Genomic DNA, 20,941 nt, shown 5'->3' with positions numbered 1-20,941 from the left:
ATGGCTGCTTGTGTCTTTGTTTATAGGTCTTGCCACATGCGATGAATAGGTGTTTGATTTTCAGTCAACACCAAGCGGTGGGTGAGAGTTTGTCCAGCAATAGAAGTCATTTTGTGGTGTGGAGACAGGTAGAGTTGTGGAAGGACCAACAAAACCCATCTTTGGCCCAGTCATCGTCATATAGAGGTGGCTGATGACCGCCTGTTGGTGTGGCTTGCTCAGTTATTGCTGTTGCCAGGGTGCAGGGCCATGCTGCCCAAGTCCTTGCTTCGTGGAGGTTGTCTTCCTCTGTCTCCCCTCGGGGGAGGAGGGACCTGGTGCTGGCTTTGTTCTGGCCAAGGAAACGTGCACTGTCTCCACCAATGGTCCATACCGTCACACCTGAAGCAGCCTTGATTTGGAGCTTGGCGAGAATCGCCTTAATCTCTGTTGGTGTTCCCCCTTCCACGACACGCCCCTCTGCCTCTCGCCGGCCGTCCCTCAATCATCCACATCCATTGATCTGCCACCCCCTTTTTGGCCTTTGTGTCCTTTGCTTTTTTCCCTGCTTGTGCTAATTGAAGTCTCTGAAGCCGTTCCTGCATTCCTTTCACTCCCTAATAAGATTTGTTTTGCCTGTGAACATATAATTTTATGTGGTGAGTCACATGTTGATTAAAATAACCCTCATTACCTTCCAGCAGATCAGGGTCTTCAGAAAGCTTCTCCCTGACCTCCATGGAAAGTGTGTCTAGATGCACATGTCTACAAATCACGCAAAGCAGCTTGTCGCAAGATGGATGTGAACTGGTCTTATCTGTCAACGCGGCCTGGCAGGCATTGAGGTGTGCAGCGGGATCCATGGTGGGTTTCAAGTCTGGAAGTTTTGCTACGGCTGACGCGGAAGAAGGAAAGAGATCCTGGAGCACAGCAAACAGTCGCATGGTGAAAGGAGCAAACAACCAATCGGGTTCAACCATATTAAGGCCGGGACGCCTCAGGACTTTGTCAGATTGGTGAATTGAGGAACAACATGCCTGGATTAATCTTAACATGTCGCCACAAGCCAAATTCATACAATCAGTGAGTCTCCTGAAAGCTTGGATCCAGGGCTTGGCGCCGCCCATTAATGCGGGAAGCCTCTTCTGCAAAAAACCTAAATTTTTCAACGTCATTTCTTGATAAACTAACCCACGAGGGGCTGGTATCGTGGAGTAATTTCTCATTGGTCGGGTATATCTATCAGATGGTCTAGTTTGAAATCCAGATTGTGGTCTGGTTGGACTCTTTTCATAATTAGGGGTCAAACAGCAGTTGTCATTTGTTGCTTGGCTTCTCCAGTCATCCTCTGTTGAGTGCGCGCGTCGCATGTATGTGGCAAGAGGTGAGGAGTCAGTTGGTGGGGGGAGTGTGAAATCAAACAATGGGTTCCGCCCCTCCCATCTCAATGTCTGTGTCTACCCCATCCTGCTGCTGCGTGCGATCTTTTGCCATACTGGCTCTTAATTTGTCCTCTAAGGACAACCACTCTGGACCTTGGGATGCACATTGTCCACAGTTCGCCTGTCTAACTGCTCAGTCCAGTTGTATGTCTTTGGGTTGGGGGGTGTTTTGCTGAAAGGATCGGTGCCGGTCGGCGCTCAGGAGACAAAGACAACACTCAACAAAAGACCAACGTTCCCAAATGCTATTTAGCCCAAACAACTGGCATATTTATTTTGACCAAATGCAAGTTCTCAAATAGTTGACATTGCGTGAAATCATCATATGAGCCTCTTACCTATGCCGAGAAGGTGGAGAGCCAACACCCAAGTAGAGCTCCGCTTGTCAACCGGCTGGGCGTCCGTACGTAACCCGCAGCAGACTCTACTTGTTTGTACTCTGCATCTCTCTTTTGTATTTTTTAGTTGCGTGCACGAGGAAGGGCGGGTGGCCTACCCGTCCGCCCTGGCGCCGCAACACCTGTTTCCCGATTTGATATTGACACTTAAGTGTGTCCTTCAGGCTCTGAAAAACATCATACTCGAAAACATCTTGTACAATAATACCTGTCAACTTCCCACGACAATGTTCTTCTTTGTTATGGGAACAAGACAGTGAAGCGGTCAAATGTCCTGACCAAAAACAAGTTAGTGAAAAACAGCATATATAACCATGGTTGCACAATATATTTGGGTTTTCAACGGCTATGGGAAGCATCACTAATTACAATTCCTCTCATTCCACTCTTGAGGCTTCACATATTAGTTGATATACCCGTCAAACGTTGATGGTAACACTATTTCATTTCCCGTATGTTCAAAAATATCATGAAAGAACATGGACCATACTTCCTGCAACGTTAGGTTTCGGTGAATATATTGATGTGTTAAATATCCTTGCCATCTAGCATAAATGTATACATGAGTGGGATGAGGCGTCAACTTAACAGTGTAGATCTCGACACCAAAGTGTCCGTTGCGTATGTCAAGGTGTACAATCATCTCATGCGTTGCATAATCACCCACTCCACCTCAGCTCGGATACGTCTTACATAGATACACGTTAGCAGGTTACATATTGATAACAATACTATTACAATAACCAACAGAATCAGAGGGGGCACCAAAGTCCTCCTAGCAGTGACCGACATCCCTGAAAAGATGTCCCACCCGTGATGGGCTGAGGACTGTTGTACTATTTTAGCAGCATGTTGTACCCGTCCGCTGGCTACCAATGTGGACACCATGAGTTTGGAGATGTTAGACGTATGTGATTGTATAATTTCCTGAACTTCAGTGGACTGTTACAATGCGCATTTGAAACGCTCCAGTGAGAGGTTCCAGGGATTCTTTAGTACATCCCATTGCACTTGTGTCAGCCGATTAGACACAGAGTAATTCGTCAAACGATACGTCTGGTTTCCCCAATGCCATAGGTGCACATTATATAGGCAACCAACGAAAGGAACCGATGGTACTTGTGAATGATTTTGCATTGTTGCCACACATAGAGCATGTGGTCCAATTTGCCACAACATCTCCCTTCGTGGCTCCCTAGTCCAATCACAAAGTACGACCTCTGAGTCGGTTAAACATGGATTACTGTATCCCTGTTGTAATGTACACGCCATTCCTCTGTCTGTTTCGTCACACATTTTCATCTCATAAGTCGTATTTGTTTCCACATCCATCCACTCTCCATCCAAATGTAAAAACCAAAACCCTGTAGCAGTAATCACTGGTAATACTTGATACTTACATATCGTCATAACAGTAGACACATTGTACTGAGTCCAATACCCAGTACAATACGTACTGTTGCACTTCGTTCGCTCCGACTGTAACTGTAACCAAAATTCGCTACTAATATTCCAAATCCGTCTCCATTCGTTATAATTTCCCGTTGTCATTATTCTCTGGAATCGCTCTTTTTGAGCTTCCGCATGTATCATTTGCAATTCACAGGTTGTCCAATTACCTATATGTGATAAATTATTTAATGCATCATACGTTTCATTCCATAATTTTGACTCCCATGTAAATGCCTTTTTCCAAACATTTGTGTTTTCCAATTGCCCTACCATAGCTTTTGGAAGCCATACCCCTACCTGATGTATAGCCTCTGACGCATGTTGCCCTGTGTTAAATAACATTGTTCTAGTTACTTCATTATCTGCAGCATTAGCCACACCATACAGTGTTCCCGCTCCTCCTAAGAGAGTATCATACCAAGCTCTACGTTTTCGTGTGCAGTGTGGTATATCGGGAAATTTTATTTCCCAGTACACTCGGGTCTTAACCCTAGCTTGTGCCATGTGTGTACAGGTGTCCAATATTGGTGCTATGTGTGTTCTTATAGCATTAGGTTTCCCAGGTATCACCCATATTACATACAAAAATGTGTTCCGTCCCGAAATTTCAGTGTTGTCATAGAAAAACTGGGTTTCTTCTACGGTAATTGTCCACCTCGTCCCGTTGTGCTCATTGCAGTCCCTGGTCATCCTGTTGAAGTGGCACATGGGTACCACTGTAGTGACGGTTAAGTTGCATCCTTGTTCCATCACCGGGATGTCCCTTCCTGCAAGGCACTTTCTGCATTTCCACATCTGATAATTGCTGGTGACGTTTACCACGTAGCAGGCGTGGTAAGCTGGACAGGTGTAGTTTCCTTGAGTACGGTCCCGGGTACTGCTTTTCCATCTTATGTGGAACCGCTGGATCTGCTCCAATTTGTCACTCTCCGTCATTGCGCAGCAAAGTTGGACCGTGGCACCAAGGACACGGATACATGTGACCCAGCAGAAGACACTGTCACCTCTTGGGCCCTCAGTCTTCCTTGGTCCGGCTATGGCGCCTCTCCAATGATGGTTTTCCAATCAGCAAACACCACCACGGCATCTGTATTACGACAAATAGTGCATACTACAAACATATGATTAATTCTCTCTTGTATAACATTTTGGCACCGGTACATTTATCCATTTTTCCAATCTAGGATATAAGACGCTCACAGTAGGATCTTGCCCTTGAGCTATAATTTCTGCTGCTCGGGGAGGACCGTCTGGCTGTTTTACCCAAACTTCTTTCGAATGAATTTTCCACCCTGTGGCATGCCATGTGAGCATCCACATAAGAAGCCCCTGGTCTACTGACCACGAATCTGTAAATATGCAGAGTCCTTGCGGCCCTCCTTGTATAATTACCATGTGTACAGCTTTCAAGTCAGCCCATTGACTACTCTTTTCTTCTACTACTCCACTCTCAGCTGAATAATCAATTTATCTAATCTCTGAGTGTTGGATATCACTCACGTCTACATTTTTGTTTATAATATAATTCCATCCAGCCCTGCAACCCTTCTCAGTTGCTGTCAATATGTTCAAGCCGTTTATCCATTATCTACCATAATGCGATTTGTTTAAAAAAAAAAAAAAAAAAAAAAACGCTTACAAACTATACTATAACAAACAACTAACATATCAACTGGTTCATCCTCCTTTTGCACAGTTGAATCTATTTTACCATAAAATCTGATCCTATCATGCTAATCTCTCCAAACAACCATTACACATAAAGCATCGATCTTCCACCTTCTAAATTCATATCTTGTAAGGCGCCAGGCTTTCCTCAGCATTTGCGTACCCCTTTCCCCCCTTTTTTTTTTTTTAACAGGGCCAGTATACAAAAACAATTCTGCCCTCTCTGCCTCCCTCTGTCTCAACATGCAAAATTTACCACTTGGATCATGAAATACAACTCCCCATCACGCATCCATGCAAACCTCTATACAAGTGTGGTTGGCAGAGAAGGGTCACATTTCTGCCTTCAGAAAGTGGAAAATAAATTATAAAATAAATCGCAATTGCTGTAAAAAAAAAAAAGAAAAGGGGGGCAGAGGCCCCTGATTGCCACCCCTGCTCTCCGCGCCCCTGCCCTGTCCCGTTAGCTGCAATTCTCGCAAGCAGCCCTGTTTGATGTCCACTTGGCTGTCTTATTTTCTCTGCAAGTCATTTAGTGGCCGTTGCCACTTCCAAATTCAACTTTTTCTCTTTTATCAATTTTGCTATTTGAAATTTTTCTTCAGCTTTGTTCTACCAAATTCAGTGGTCTCTATCAATTTGCCAATTTCAAATATTTTCCACTTTGAAGAACAACAACAGCAACAACAACAAAACCAACTCTAGCAACAACGACAATTCTCACAACTATGACAACAACAATAACAGCAACACATGCAGCAAACTGTGTGAACATTTCAACAGAGCAAGCTTCACAGGCTTACACTCACAATCACTTCTCATTTTCATACCACAGCCTCCCAAGCTGGCTATCATACAACAACATGCCTACATATTATTAAACTACGAAAACACAACTTCTATAATCACTTCAACATCATCTAGCTATCCACCCCTGGCATAGCCTCACATATAACACATCAACTTTGTATATTTTATTTATATTTCAACCACTAATTATTCATTGCCAATTAATCTAACATTCGAAAACATCCTAATTTTTAATTCAGTCTCAACTGATCCCATAATACATTTTTCCATTTTCCTCATTTCACCTGTGTGCTGAAAATCAACCCTGCGAATAGACCAGTTCCTGCCCACAAACCTCAGGTTTGAAACCATCTCAAATCTGTCACCTTGACTTTCAACTATACAAACTAAATAAAACATGATCTAACAATGTCTTTTAGCCACATTTCAACCAATATCGTCTATCTCCAACAATCCAACATATGAACATGCAACACACTAACAGTTACACACCAGCAAACTGACAAATACACACGCAGATCCACATCACGCAACATGCAGTTTACAACGTATATGCGGACTTTATTAAGCACGTACAAGACACATTTTTGCGCACACCATTTCAAATGGCATCACTCCTTTGGCTTCCTATCAACCCTCAGTACTCAGATGTGGAGCTGAGACCCAGTCCCGAAAAGGGTCTTGCTGCCGTGGCCACGGTCTTGCCTGGTTGTCAACTCCGCCTCTGAAAACCTCAGGTGTCTGGGCTCAAGAATATGGTGGTAAACTTAGGCACAAATTGTTGGTGTCTGCCTTCCACCGCTAATCTGGGTCTCCTGTCTAGCTGTGTTAGTTGCCGACAGGTTAGTGGCTGCGGTCAAATCATCATCTCCCCACACATCCCCGTTCCACTCCTCCGAATTCCACTGCGCTGATAGCCCAATAGTAAATGAACGGGTTTGCGCTTGTTCTATTTTACGAAATTTCTTCTTTCGCCCTCTTCGCGCTACTCGGGAGATATGCATTACAACTTTTTCCGTTATACTCTGCATTTTTGCCAAATTCTTTAATTTTTTCACTATAACCTCTAACTGGATAACCTCTTGCCCCTTTTGATTTTCTGCGCTTCTAACTTTATCCAATTCCAACACGCAATTTTTCCAAGCTTCCGCACACCTCCACAACATCTGCAGCGTGCCTTCCAGCAGAGCACGAGCATTCACTTCCACCCGCTTCAACATATCACACAATGCCAGCGGAGTGGCGGCGGGATTCCAAGCTTCCGCACACATCCAAAACATCTGCAGCGTGCCTCCCAGCGGAGCACGAGCATTCACTTCCACCCGCTTCAACATATCACATAATGCCAGCGGAGTGGCGGCGGGATTCACTCCTGTCCACGGTCCAGGGCGTCCCCCACGCTCCCGTAAGACAGCTTCTACTTCTCGGAAAGTGGTGCCTTCCCACCCGGGCACCACCTCCTCCTCTGGTGCCACTTCCGCACCCTTATTTCTCTTTCTAAAACAACGCATTCTGTTTTGATCTCCTGCGCGTAGCCCGCACAATCCTGCCGACAACGCCAAAAATGTTTTGCTGAAAGGATCGGTGCCGGTCGGCGCTCAGGAGACAAAGACAACACTCAACAAAAGGCCAACGTTCCCAAATGCTATTTAGCCCAAACAACTGGCATATTTATTTTGACCAAATGCAAGTTCTCAAATAGTTGACATTGCGTGAAATCATCATATGAGCCTCTTACCTATGCCGAGAAGGTGGAGAGCCAACACCCAAGTAGAGCTCCGCTTGTCAACCGGCTGGGCGTCCGTACGCAACCCGCAGCAGACTCTACTTGTTTGTACTCTGCATCTCTCTTTTGTATTTTTTAGTTGCGTGCACGAGGAAGGGCGGGTGGCCTACCCGTCCGCCCTGGCGCCGCAACACCTGTTTCCCGATTTGATATTGACACTTAAGTGTGTCCTTCAGGCTCTGAAAAACATCATACTCGAAAACATCTTGTACAATAATACCTGTCAACTTCCCACGACAATGTTCTTCTTTGTTATGGGAACAAGACAGTGAAGCGGTCAAATGTCCTGACCAAAAACAAGTTAGTGAAAAACAGCATATATAACCATGGTTGCACAATATATTTGGGTATATCAACTAATATGTGAAGCCTCAAGAGTGGAATGAGAGGAATTGTAATTAGTGATGCTTCCCATAGCCGTTGAAAACCCAAATATATTGTGCAACCATGGTTATATATGCTGTTTTTCACTAACTTGTTTTTGGTCAGGACATTTGACCGCTTCACTGTCTTGTTCCCATAACAAAGAAGAACATTGTCGTGGGAAGTTGACAGGTATTATTGTACAAGATGTTTTCGAGTATGATGTTTTTCAGAGCCTGAAGGACACACTTAAGTGTCAATATCAAATCGGGAAACAGGTGTTGCGGCGCCAGGGCGGACGGGTAGGCCACCCGCCCTTCCTCGTGCACGCAACTAAAAAATACAAAAGAGAGATGCAGAGTACAAACAAGTAGAGTCTGCTGCGGGTTACGTACGGACGCCCAGCCGGTTGACAAGCGGAGCTCTACTTGGGTGTTGGCTCTCCACCTTCTCGGCATAGGTAAGAGGCTCATATGATGATTTCACGCAATGTCAACTATTTGAGAACTTGCATTTGGTCAAAATAAATATGCCAGTTGTTTGGGCTAAATAGCATTTGGGAACGTTGGTCTTTTGTTGAGTGTTGTCTTTGTCTCCTGAGCGCCGACCGGCACCGATCCTTTCAGCAAAACAGGGGGGTCGTTTGGTCAGTCACCATAATTTCCTGTCGATTTCCCCCGCCTATGTCCTCTACAACAAGTTTTAGTTCGTCAGTCCTTTCAGTATTGGCAGTCCCTACAAAAATTCCTCCCCCGCCCTGAGGCTAGCAAAGCTACTCTTTGACCATTAGATGCAGTTTGGGATGGCTCAGTGTGCTCGGGGGGTGCAGCGGTCCTGCCCTGTTTTGCAGCCCCAATAGTGGGTCAAAGTGACCCTCTTTTCCTCCTGACCAGCAGCCACAGCAGTCATCATCAAACACATTTCATGCAAATTGCGCTGCAACTTTTCATACTCCTTTATTTCTGTGGTTAAATTTCTCCTCTTTATCCATCCATTTTCCTCCATCTTCTCCCTCAACTCTTTTTCCACTGCAATGACTTCCCTTTCTGCAATTTGAAAATCCTTAGCCAAATGTGCAAACATTCTGCATCCGTTTCTTCCACCGAATTCACTGGAATTCACCGAATTCACTTCATCTCCCGAACTAGTAGTCAATTAAGTCCCTGTCCCTAAACTAAACACCGATTCGTGCCCTCTAACTGTTACCACGGTTGAATTAATTGGGCCGTGTCCTCTGTTACCACGGTTAAACTAAACACCAAAATAAAATTACTGTACTTTGAAGGAATCTAGAAAAAGCTTCTTGCCTTAACCTAGTTCCGAGCATGTTCGTTTTTGTTGAAAGATCGCCCATACCACAACATAGTGAAACAATTGATTTAATCCAGACAGAGTGGGAAAGTACACGAGGCCTCGGGCCAGTCCTGCCACAGGCCGGAGCAGAAAATGGCAACGTTTCACCTTCAACATTCAGTTCTTATACCCTTTTGGGGCATCTAGTCCCACTGTGGAATGCAAGTGTGTGCGCGTGTGTGCGTGTGTGTGTGTGTGTGTGTGTGTGTGTGTGTGCACGTGCGTGTCAGTGTGTGAGTGCGTGGGGGTCTGTTTGTGTGGGGATAGTGTCTTCAAAAGTCTTTGTTCTGCCGGCCATTCTTTGAAGCGGGAGGAAGTCTGAGCACCATAAAACCCTGACTGATATCGTCTCTTGAAGGCCACACCTAGCCTTTTGCCCATGGTGGAATGTTGGTCGGGGGATGCCATCTGTTCCTTTTGGAGGTGCCGACTTGTCTTTATTTCCCCTGCTCCAAAACCATATCTGCTTTATACTGACATTACGTCGTCTCAATCTTTATTAGAATAACACAGTTCCATGTACAAACTATTTTATTGATATATTGAATTTGAAAAATATGAATTTCCTTCAACTTACAGTAAAGTCCCTAGCCGTTTTTGAGGGTCCCAAATCCCCAACGTATACGTAAACGTTGCAATGCCCCCCCGCGTCCGGGGGCAGCGTTAGCTACGAGGGGACACAAACCTTTTTGCTCAACTAAACACTGATCCGTGCCCTCTAACTGTAACCACGGTTCAATTAATCGGGCCGAGTTCTTTGTTACCATGGTTAAACTAAACACCAATCCGTGTCCTCTGTTACCACGGTTGAATTAAGTGGGCCGTGTCCTTTGTTACCACGGTTAAACTAAACACCAAATAAAATTACAGTACTTACAGAGACATCACCATATCTTCAGTCTCCCAAAATTTAGAATACTCAATCCAGCAGAATTCGGATATACAACAGGTTTCTGCTTACCTTTCTTTTGGTGCACCAGGGAGAGCAAAGTCCAGCAAAATCTCTGCCCACTCCTCTGTCCTTTCAACCTGATCTTCCAAGAATCACGTCGCGGTCACCAACTGAAGGAACCTAGAAAAAGGTTCTTGCCTTAACCTAGTTCCTAGCGTGTTCGTTTTTGTTGAAAGATCGCCCATACCACAACATAGTGAAACAATTGATTTAATCCAGACAGAGTGGGAAAGTACACGAGGCCTCGGGCCAGTCCTGCCACAGGTCGGAGCAGAAAATGGCAAAGTTTCACCTTCAACACTCAGTTCTTATACCCTTTTGGGGCATCTAGTACCACTGTGGAATGCAAGTGTGTGTGTGTGTGTGTGTGTGCGTGCACGTCCGTGTACAGAAAGAGCTGTGTAGGTTCACTGACAACGGACAGGGCTTTCTCTTTTGTTCTGAAGGGAGACCTCTTGCAACCTGGAAACACAAGCTATCTTAAGGATGATAGGATGGAAATAAATACATATATATATATATATATATATATATATATATATATATATATATATATATATATATACTGAGAGAGAGAGAGAGAGAGAGCGAGAGATAGATAGATACACATGTTCAAATACATAGCACTGAAAGTACTGGGAAATAAAAACGGATCTAATGTCAGAGAAAATATGGAGAATTTTATTTCAAAATATTTATGAATTAAAAGAAAGACAGTGTTCAATGGGAAAAACATTTATGACATGAGGAAGCTGTATAGAAAAAGAGACAAACAGAAAGGCATACACAACATAACATGTACTAGGATCAACATCTAGATTCCTGAACAGTATTTAGTACTGTGATCAAGCCAACAGTAAACTCAAAGTCAAAGTTTGCTTTATTGTCAATTCTACCACATGTGCAAGGACAGGCAGAGAATTGAAATTACGTGACTCTCGAACCTTAGTGGCAAGTAAAAATGAAATAAATAAAAAAAATAAATAAATAAAAATAAAAAAATAAAAAATAAAACTAGCAGCAGGATCATGCATTATTCAAACCTCAAACTCGATTGGGGGAGGGGGGTGTGTGAACAGTTTTCTATGCAAGGAAACAATCTGCATCACCCACATTTCAGAAAAAAAGTAAGACTTTTTCAGCAAAAGGTAGTCAAGCCGGCTGGGGGACAAAATGTTTACACAGGTTCACATGTTTGTGTATAGGAGTGCTGTATATTGTCAGAGGTATGACATCAATTAGACACATTGTATGTGTTTAAATTCACAAAGGTGTTGCTGGAGTTGTGAGGTGTAATGTGAATAGACGGTAGAGCTTTGAGTTACACACAAAGCCAGTGCTCAGTACTCAAGATGAAGAGCTGCGAGATCCCAGTCAGACTGACTGCTTCAGCCAAGGTTCTTTTAGTGTGAGCAGTCCAGGTATTGTACCATATTGTCTTACCAGGTTTGAAGAAGGGAAAGGGGACAAAGAGTGATTCATTTTCATCCAACTTTTTGTTGGACTAAAGTTACAGAGCGATACAAGCACTTTGCCTGAAATGCATCAGGTAAAAGCAGAAAGGAAAAAAAAAACAGCTCTGAAAGTTGATACCTTTAGAATACCCAGAGAATGCAATGTCTTTGTGACATATAAAAACCTGGCTGTATCGCATAAAAGGTGTTTCCACTGTATGACACTTTTTTACTGTAAAACACTCAATTATGCTGGCAGCATAATCGATGTAACACAATGGTGTGGAGATGGATGCTGAATATACAATTTGAAAAGTAATTACTAAGATGGTTAAAGCAATATTGATTGGTAGAATGTTTGAACAAAGTGGAAGAAGGTGTACAATTTTTTTATTTTTAGTGTTGTATTACCCGTTTTGTGACGACGCAAAGAAATGCCATCTTGAAAATAAAACAGAAGTGCTGCATCATAGAGTCTATTAGTGTTTTAGGGAGTGTCATACAGTGAAAACATAGAATTCCATCACACAAACTGCGCTAAAATAAAATAATAAAAAATAATAATTAAATAAAAATAAAATAATAAAAAAATAAAAATAAAAAATAAAAATAAAGATGAAATAGTTGAATAGATAAGAAATTTAAATAAATAAGTGTATGAACAAGAAGAATGTTGTGTTTCCACTGGATGACACTTTTTATTTATTTATTTTTAACTATGAGGCATTCAAGTATGGTGGCAGCTTAAACCCTTAATCAAAGTAGGGCTTAATGACGCTGAACTGGATGTTTGATATAAAGGCTGAAAAATAATCGCTAAGAAGGTTTGATGGAGACTGGTTGGTAGAACAGGCTTAAAAACAGTGGAAGATGGTGTGCAATGTCTTGTTTTCTGTAGTTTCAACGAGTTTCCTGTTGAATGACTATACATTTAAATTTTATACACTTTACACCTAAAATATAAGTGCTGCATTATAGTCCATTACAGTGTTTTAGTAGAGGGAGTATCATGCAGTGGAAAGACAGAATTTCATTTCACAATGACTGCTTTAAGATTTCTTAATAAAGAAGTAATCATAAAATGGTCGGTGAACAGGTGCACAAAGACTTAAGAAAAAACAATTAAATTAAATGAACAGGAACAAATCTCTAAGATCAAACAAGCCTGTCAAAAATTGAAAGTGCAAACCATTGAAAAACGAGACATCAACAAATATAAATTGTTTAGTGATATGATGCAGTACTTGTAGCCACATGTGTCAGAGTGAGAGATTTACAGTATGTTATAGAATATTAACATGTTACATGAAACATTGTATCAACGACTGTGGTGAGATTTTAGAGCAGATTTGTTATCATTCCATAATTTGCAAGGGCTGCGATTTGCTGGCAAACAGTTGAGCGTGTCCCCGAACCACTGCCTGAAGACAGCTAAGTGCCGACAGATAATGGATGGATAGAATTTGCTAGGGTAAACGTTGACACAAGCAATAACAAATTGCTTGTTTGATCTCAAAGATTTAACAGAAATTCATGAGAATGGTACATACAAATGTATGTAAACAAAGAAATACATGAGTGAATAGGTATTTCATATGGCAACCTTTGTAGAGCACACGGATGATGGCAAAAATGTATCTATGGATACAGATCATGTAGATTGGATTAGGTGACTAGGACTGTTCTTTTCAATGCACGGACAACAGTGTAAGAATAGAAAAAGAAATTGCATCCTAAGGATAGGATAGTGTCATGGACCTTGTAAACTCGTCAGGAAGTTGCATGATGAAAACATGAAGAGGGTGGTGAGGACGAAAGCTGTAAAAGATAAAGCTGCTTTGAAAACACCGGTTAATGGACACTTGGCTACTCTAATTGGCTACTTACAAAGTAATCAGCAGAAGTGGTGCTTGGTTGTCTGTGGTCTTCGTCTTGTGGCACCTGATTTTTTTTTTCTTCATTTTTACTTTTAATTTTTATGTCTTTTGGGGGAAAAGGAGAACACAGGACCAGACTTACATGATGCTGAGATCATTATCTTTTCATTTTCTACAATACGGTAAATTAGTAAATCATATTTATGCCCAATCAAGTAGAGTGACATGAATACACTCACATTTACACTCTGCTCTGAATCACTCTTGCTCCTTAACAAAGAGCCTTTTAAAAGTAGAAAGGAAATATATTTACAACATTTAATGGCTTCAGGAAGACAGATTAGTTCAATGATAAGCTGCTTACCTTGAAGAGAGGATAAAGCAGACTTGGTTCGTTCCAGATGAAGACAGGTCCTTGACCAAGCAGTACAATTACTCATCAAAATCTTCTATTTGGTGGGAAGCTTGCAGCTGTTCTTTGAATGAATGTGACATGTGGAGCCGCAGGCAACAGGTGGACAACATCGGTCTAAAAAAAAAAAAGTAGATGGGACAAAAATTACTTTTACTGCCTTTACAAAAGAAGATGGGTTTACTGATGAGCTACTTACCCTTTCCAACCAATAAAAAGAAAGTAGCCTGAAGAGAGCAGAAAACAGACTTGGTTTAATCCAGAAGCCAACTGCCACTGGACAAGCCTGATGTGTTATCAATCACCTGCACACGGTGGTGATTTTCCAGTTGTTCTTTGGATGAATGCAACATGTGGAGCCAGAGGCAACAAGTGGACAACATTGGTCTACAAAAATGAAACAAAATACATTAAGGGGGTGACAACAAAAGCGGAGAAAGATCTGCACATTTTTAGTTTTAATTGACATATATTAGAGCAACTTACACCTGAATGAGGACAAGTCATGCTTGGTTGCTGGCCCTTTCTCCTGAACAAAGAACCTGTTAGAAATAGATGGCACAAAAATTACTTTTACTGCCTCTACAAAAGAAGATAGGTTTACTGATGGGCTACTTAACCTTTCCTACCAATAAAAAAGTGGCATGAAGAGAGCAGAAAACAGACTTGGTTTAATCCAGAAGCAAACTGCCACTGGACAAGTCTGATGACGTGTCATCAAATACTTGCACACGGTGGTGATGTTCCAGCTGTTCTTTGGATGAATGCAACATGTGGAGCCACAGGCAACAAGTGATCAACATTGGTCTACAAAAACGAAACAAAATACATGAAGGAGGTGAAAACATAAGCTGATAAAGATCTGCACATTTTTCGTTTTAATTGACATAAATTACCGGTCTAAAAGAAACAAATAAATTAAGAAGGGTGATGACAAACACTGCAAAAGATAGGCAAACCTACAGTTGATTTTAAGTCTTTTAGTGCCAAGCGTTCTTGGAAAAGGAAACCTCAAGAGTCTATTTAGCATTTTCACTCATCTTTCAATGCCAACAAAATAATGGATGCTATGCCTATGCAAGTATAAAAATATTTAAAAAATGAAAATAAAGATAAAAATAAAAATTATAACTTAAATATATCACATGAAAGATTAACTTCCAATTCTTTGAACTGCATGTACAGTAGACAATAGCTGTGTTGTATGTGTGGAAACACTGCCATTTAGTGATCACATTTTTTCACTACAATATAGATAAGCATTAGCAGTCAAGGGTGTTAGGTATTCTCTCTAAAAAAAAAAAAGTATTTTATTGAGACGTTTATTATTTATGATTGTTATGATTTAAGAAGAGAATTATCATCTATGACACCTAAAGCGTTAAATGACATAGTTCACGGCAACTTACACTTGAATGAAGAGAAGCCCTGATTGTCTGTCACCTGGGTTTTCAAGTCAGTGCTCCACGATGTGATTTCTGGCATCCATTATTTTACTCTGTTGAGTTAAAATATATAAAACATATAAATAGACTTAGCACGGTCTTACAATAAATTTAAATATCCTTACCATTTATTTTCCTACAATGGAATGGCAGTGAAGTCATATGTCACGCTAAATATCCACATACAATCGAACAGTGACATGAACAATGCACGTGTGGCTTCTGTTCTGGTATGGACGGCTCTTTCTCCTGAACAAATAACCTGTAAAAAATATAATGGGACAAAATCGATTTTTACTGATTTTACAAAGGGTGATAGGTTGAACTGCTTACTTTTTCCTACCAATATAAGAAGGCAGACTGAAGAGAGCAGAAAACAGACTTGGTTTAATCCAGAGGGAAGCTGTCATTGAACAAGCATGATAATGTGTCCTCAAAATCATTGGCGAGCTTCCAGCTTTCCTTTGGACAAATGGAACATGTGGAGCCACAGGCAACATGTGGACCACTTAGATCTACAAAATATAAACAAAATGGTGGTGATGGTGGTGAGAACGAATGCTCCAAAAGTTGGACAAAACTACAATTGGGTTTCACTGACATAGTTCACGGTAACTACGCTGGAATGAAGAAAAGTCCAGCTTGGCTGCCACCTTGGTTTTCAAGTCAGTGCTCCATGATGTAAGTATTTGGGCACCCATTCTTCTATCCTGTGAGAAAAAGGGGAATACAATAATGTCGAGTAGAAATTGGCATGCAGCAGAGGCGAGATGGGTTTTGGCTCTGTCTTACATTATATTTATATTTAAATATCATAACCATTTCATTTTCTACATTGGGATGACATAAGATTATGCAACTCACGTACAATCCATCCGTAGGCACATACCTATGCTCTCCATTCTGAGATGAATAACCATTTCTCCAAAATGATAGACCTGTTTTAAGAAGAGAGTTAATTATAACATGTACAGTAGACAAAAAAATATATTAGTGACCTACTTACCTTGTCTGTTTTCTGGTCTCAATTTATGCTGATGATTGTGACTGTCAAAATGGTTTACAAACCAAAAGGTGATAATCCCACTAAACTCTCCCATCAACTTGACCCTCCGTCTTAAAGATCTTTATATTTACTCGTTTGTGTTTTATCTCTCACCTCCTCTCCTGCCACTCACCTCACACACATGCTAAACCCATTTTGACAGCAGATTTCATCCCATGTCAACATATAATCCCACCACTCCCTCCCATCGACTTGACCCATTTTTTTTTGTTACTTTGTCTCGAAATTTGACTCTTACCTAACCTCCTACTCACCTTCTCGCACACACGCAAGACCATCCTCACCCTGGATTTCATCCCATCACATGTTAACCTCAGGGCGCCATAACATGACAGGGACAACACTTGATGTGCAATTTGTACATGACTCACCTTTCAGTGTGTAAAACACAGAGGACAGGATTGTGATAGCTGTAGTATGTTCGCAGGACACCTGAATGAACAGCACACTGAGGTCGGGAGACAAATATGAGGTCAAGGAGTGTGTTCTTGTCAGTGGTACTCGTATTTATGAGCTGTGTGTAACCCTTAGAGAAAAACAGTTCCATAATGGGCTTGTGTGAGTCTGACAGCGCATCTTCATTGAAATCTCCGCATACCAGGATGTGATGATGATCCATCACTTCCAGAGAGTACAACAAACTTTCCAAGTTTGGCAAAAAAGAGCGCAGACTCTGCCCCGGAGGCCTGTACACAGCAGCAATGAACAAATCAATGGGAGGTTCAAGTTTGACCACAACAAATTCAATATCAGTGACACCCTGGATGTAGATCGTTTCGTGTGCCGGAAAGTGTCCTTTCACCCAAATACCTACACCGCCGCCACGTTTCGACACTTCGGTTCCGGCGATACACTGTGTAGCCTTCCAAGACGACATTTCCAGCATCCGCCAACCCCTGGAGGTGTGTTTGTGTCAAGCACAAAACGTCAGCAAAGTGCAGCTCGTGGTGACATTTGATATCCTGCGCATGACAAAGCAGCCCTTCGGTGTTGTGATGGACAACGACCAGGTTGATGGTCGGATCTAGTGTGGGCATGACATGAAGGAGAGGCATCACGTGGTCCAAGGAAGCTTCTGTCATCGTAGCAAGAGCAGAGGTTATTTCGGGGTTGATGTGAATCCTTCTCTCGTCCATATGCAGCACATGGAGCCCACTGAGAGACGTCACTCAGCTCGGAGCCACGTACGCCATGCCGTGCTCAAAGACACCTTTCAGAGACACCACCGCTTCAGATGTGGTTATACCTTGTACTTTGTGGATCGTGCAAGCAAAAGCAAGCTTAATGGGGAACTGCAAACGCACGACTCCTGGCCGTTTCAACTTTTCCTCCAGTCTGTCGATGTAAACAATGTTATCAGCAGCACTCGCCTTTGTCGCAGCGTCAAGCTCCAGCCAAAGTTTCTGAACGCGTGCATTGTTGGCATAATGCAACAATTTGACAACTCTTGCAGATGAGCCGTTGCACAAACCTGCCTGAACATCAATATTGCGGGTTACCATTACACGAGCACCAATGGCCAACTTTATCAAGTCCGGCGACTCATTCTTCGCCCCTTGGACAGGGGCGGCTTGTCTCGCCATTCTGCCAGTCCTTTGATCTTTCTTGTAGTCATCGGCATCAATAGTCATAATTTCCTCATGAAGCAGATTCAGCATCTGAGAGTTATGGTCATTTACCTGTTTGTTTGTGGCAAAAACATGCAGAGCTTCCTTTGGGCAGTTCTTTGGAGCAGTGTAGGTCATAGCCAGCAAAGCTCTGTCCACTTCCGACAGCGCATGGGACTTCTCTTTGACGCGAAGTCGGTTTAGCAGTTCGGCAAATGGAACGTCATCCTTCTGCCTCATGATTTCGGTCAGCGTGATCATTTCAAAGTTGTCGCGCCAGTGGTCCAGTCTGGTGGGATCGTAAACACCTAAAGGTTTGGACTGTCTCACAGGAGGTAGCTGGTAGAAATCCCCGACGGCGATAACAGACATGCCACCAACTGGTAAATTGATTCCTTTGATTTGCTTCAACCTCAACATATGCAAAGAGGTTTTTCGACACCACGGAAATCTCATCGATAATGAGAATTTCAGCAAGCGATAGCTCCGCTCTCACTTCGTCCAGTTTGTTGCCCAGGCCATGATACGGGGGTTTGAGGCTTCTTGGCAGTTTCAGCAGGCAGTGCAAAGTCACACCTGAAATGTTGAAGGCCGCTGTGCCAGTGAACCCTGTTTGGAAATGTCCGCTTCCTCAGCCAGTCTCAGGCAGTCTGCGCAGTATTTTTGTAGCCTCTGTGTGAATACATATGATTAAATGTGACTTTCCCGTTCCGGCGCCACCATTGATGTAATAGAAGAACTGCCGTGGTTTTAAGCCACACACGCGTCGTATGCACCAATCTCTGACCAGGTAGAAAGCACACGCTTGCTTTCGGTTAAGGGTCCGATACATGTCACGCAATACAGCCGGATCGATGCGAGCGGCTTCCGTCGCGATAGACATTTCCGATACCTCGGACCTGATGTTGCAGTCTGGTATATTTTCCTCCACAGCATCGCCGGGATCATCTCTTGCATTGATTTCCTCGATGCACTCGAGTCTTTGCAGTTCGCTTTCCGGCGCTAGCTGACATCACTTGTTGAAGACCATTCCGCTTTCCTCCACCTCTCGGATGGCGTTGTCAACATCTTTGCTGTGCTTCTCATACTTCTCTCTCTTCCGGTCGACAATTTGCACAACGGGCTCTGGATGCTCAGCGGCTGGCAACTGTACAAAGGCATGATCGTAAAACAACTTGTATGTAGGATAGTGTCTGGACTTCAACTGGCAGTCGACACGATGAGGCAGGTACAGCTTTAGCAACGTGCAGTAAAATTCCTCCATGTTTTTCCTGTGAGAATTACAGTATTTGATGACAGCGTGTTTACCTGTTCTATTTTGGACATAACCCATGTCATTCAGCAGGGGGAAAACATTTTTGCCTTTTGCTTGCTTGCCATACACGATTCTGCAGGTTGAAGCAAAATCAGACAAGCACATTGCTTCAAATTCCTCCGTTTGAGGTCTGCATTTACACTTTTCCGGCAAGCCGGTCATCCACAATTCAACGGACTCCTGCGTTTTGCCCTCAAGATATGAGAGGGGATAACTCATTTTCAGCGCATTGTCACTGGTTTGTACAAAAACCACACTGCGGGACGCTTGCTTCACATATAGGCCACATGCGCGTGCGACGCACTCCTGTGCACTCACCTCTCTTTTCTTAGAGTACGCTTGCATGATTTGTTTCATTTCGTCGCTCTCGTTGACATTTTCGCTGCGAGAGTTCTCAATCACCGATTTCAGGTACTGGCTCAGACTGTGCTCAGCTTTGCTGATGTAGCTGCAGATGTAGGTAATGCAGGAATAAGCGTTCAGAATGTAATGAATGTCCATATTTGCATCCCAAGCAAGAAGCAGATGTCGATTGTAGTTGTTCACCCAGCAGTCTTTGGGCTCTCGCTTGAGCACCACAGAGGTCTTTGCGGCAATTGAGTACAAACCATCCATGTACTCGTCACTGGTGAGTTCGCACTTAGCCAGTAGCTGCGGCAAAGTCAGAGAGGCCGTTTCCGGTTCGTTCAGTAAATTTTGGAAATCAACAAGCTTGGGGTTTGGCGCTGACCGCTTCTCGTTTTCTGGATTTTCTCCATCACACTCTTCACGTCTCATGATCATGGTTCTCTCGCACGGCTGCTTGGGGAAACCAAAACGGCATTGCGCACCAGGTGCTTTGACACACGTCTTTGAATGAGACTTGCTGTGCATCTGAACCTCTGTGACTTTTTGATGCAGTTCGGGTTCCGTTTCCGGATTGGGCAGCTCAGCGGAAATGTAGCGCGACACAAAATCGCAGATTTCTTGATCTGAGGCCTCCTCAAAGACGGGGGCGCCTTCAACCCAAATGAGGCAATGGATATGCGGACTTCCTCTGTGCTGAAACTCCAATCAGTAAAAGTAGTCGACCACTTTTCCAATGGGTTGTGCCGGAGACAGGAGCAGGTCTCTGAACAGAGCTTCCACACGTTCGTCAAACATGCGCATCGTTGTCACCGGATTGCTGCGGAGAATTTCACACTTTGTAGCCCAGTCGAGGTCAGCGAAAATCACCTGTTCACCTTGTTGCGCTTTGATGGCGGTGATGACTTCTTCCCAACGCATTTCAGCAGCGGAGAATGTGCAGAAGAACGTGGATGTGCCCAGTTGCCGAATCATGGCAAAAATGTCCTTGAGACATTTCTCCCAATAGGCTGGTGCACCCCTTAATGGCGCCATGAAATGGACAGCGTCTTTGCTGTGTATCAGTTTTTCAACTTCCCTTTTATCCTGCAACATAGCATTGTTTATTCTTCAACCATCTTTGGTAAAAGGTTTACCTTTGCGTAGCTGTATTCTTATGCTTGATGTGGCCTGGTGGATTTCAGTCACAAACTGAGCAAAGAACAAGTAGTTAGTGT

At 43.0% G+C, this 20,941-nt stretch overlaps 2 protein-coding genes and 2 long non-coding RNA genes across 9 annotated transcripts in view; 1 reads left to right on the top strand and 3 right to left on the bottom strand.

Annotated features, from left to right (window-relative positions):
- Nucleotides 1-1,664: 1,664 nt before the first annotated feature.
- On the bottom strand, nucleotides 1,665-7,844 carry LOC148417550 (uncharacterized). The gene has a single exon (XM_088426630.1). The coding sequence runs from the start codon at nucleotides 4,205-4,207 to the stop codon at nucleotides 2,765-2,767; it is 1,443 nt and encodes a 480-aa protein (XP_088282756.1). The 5' UTR covers nucleotides 4,208-7,844; the 3' UTR covers nucleotides 1,665-2,764.
- Nucleotides 7,845-7,886: 42 nt separating this feature from the next.
- The window catches only part of LOC148417546 (uncharacterized), a 60,203-nt gene continuing 47,148 nt past the window's right edge, over nucleotides 7,887-20,941 (top strand). Inside the window, exon 1 of the long non-coding RNA XR_015867073.1 lies at nucleotides 7,887-8,358. This is a non-coding gene — a long non-coding RNA (uncharacterized LOC148417546). The remainder of the gene's footprint in view (nucleotides 8,359-20,941) is intronic.
- Nucleotides 10,923-16,594, bottom strand: LOC148417549 (uncharacterized). Of its 3 annotated transcripts, none has more exons than XR_015866901.1 (13): nucleotides 16,281-16,594; nucleotides 15,993-16,101; nucleotides 15,725-15,906; nucleotides 15,517-15,653; nucleotides 15,356-15,444; nucleotides 14,576-14,753; nucleotides 14,433-14,488; nucleotides 14,252-14,333; nucleotides 14,146-14,173; nucleotides 13,899-14,063; nucleotides 13,774-13,817; nucleotides 13,545-13,639; nucleotides 10,923-13,475 (listed from the first exon to the last, which is right to left on the bottom strand). It is a non-coding gene; the product is annotated as an uncharacterized LOC148417549 (long non-coding RNA). The 3 variants fall into 3 exon arrangements; XR_015866900.1 differs by having other exon boundaries at nucleotides 15,517-15,640; XR_015866899.1 differs by having other exon boundaries at nucleotides 15,735-15,906.
- LOC148417548 (ATP-dependent DNA helicase PIF1-like) lies at nucleotides 16,665-20,909 on the bottom strand. Of its 4 annotated transcripts, none has more exons than XR_015867028.1 (3): nucleotides 20,861-20,909; nucleotides 17,056-17,143; nucleotides 16,665-16,983 (listed from the first exon to the last, which is right to left on the bottom strand). XR_015867028.1 is itself a non-coding variant. In XM_088426214.1 (3 exons), the coding sequence occupies exon 1, from the start codon at nucleotides 18,518-18,520 to the stop codon at nucleotides 17,627-17,629; it is 894 nt and encodes a 297-aa protein (XP_088282340.1). In that variant the 5' UTR covers nucleotides 18,521-18,856; the 3' UTR covers nucleotides 16,683-16,742; nucleotides 16,829-16,889; nucleotides 17,056-17,626. The 4 variants fall into 4 exon arrangements, 3 of the variants coding, with proteins under 3 accessions (XP_088282338.1, XP_088282339.1, XP_088282340.1); XM_088426214.1 differs by lacking the exon at nucleotides 20,861-20,909 and having other exon boundaries at nucleotides 16,683-16,742; nucleotides 16,829-16,889; nucleotides 17,056-18,856; XM_088426212.1 differs by lacking the exon at nucleotides 20,861-20,909 and having other exon boundaries at nucleotides 17,056-18,856.

The sequence above is a fragment of the Hippichthys cyanospilos genome, chromosome 10 (genome assembly GCF_059441005.1).
Source record: "Hippichthys cyanospilos isolate Australia breed blue-spotted pipefish chromosome 10, RoL_Hcya_1.0, whole genome shotgun sequence".
Lineage (NCBI taxonomy): Eukaryota > Metazoa > Chordata > Actinopteri > Syngnathiformes > Syngnathidae > Hippichthys > Hippichthys cyanospilos.
The sequence above is the reverse complement of the archived record's forward strand: the minus strand, read 5'-3'. Positions and strand labels throughout refer to the sequence as shown.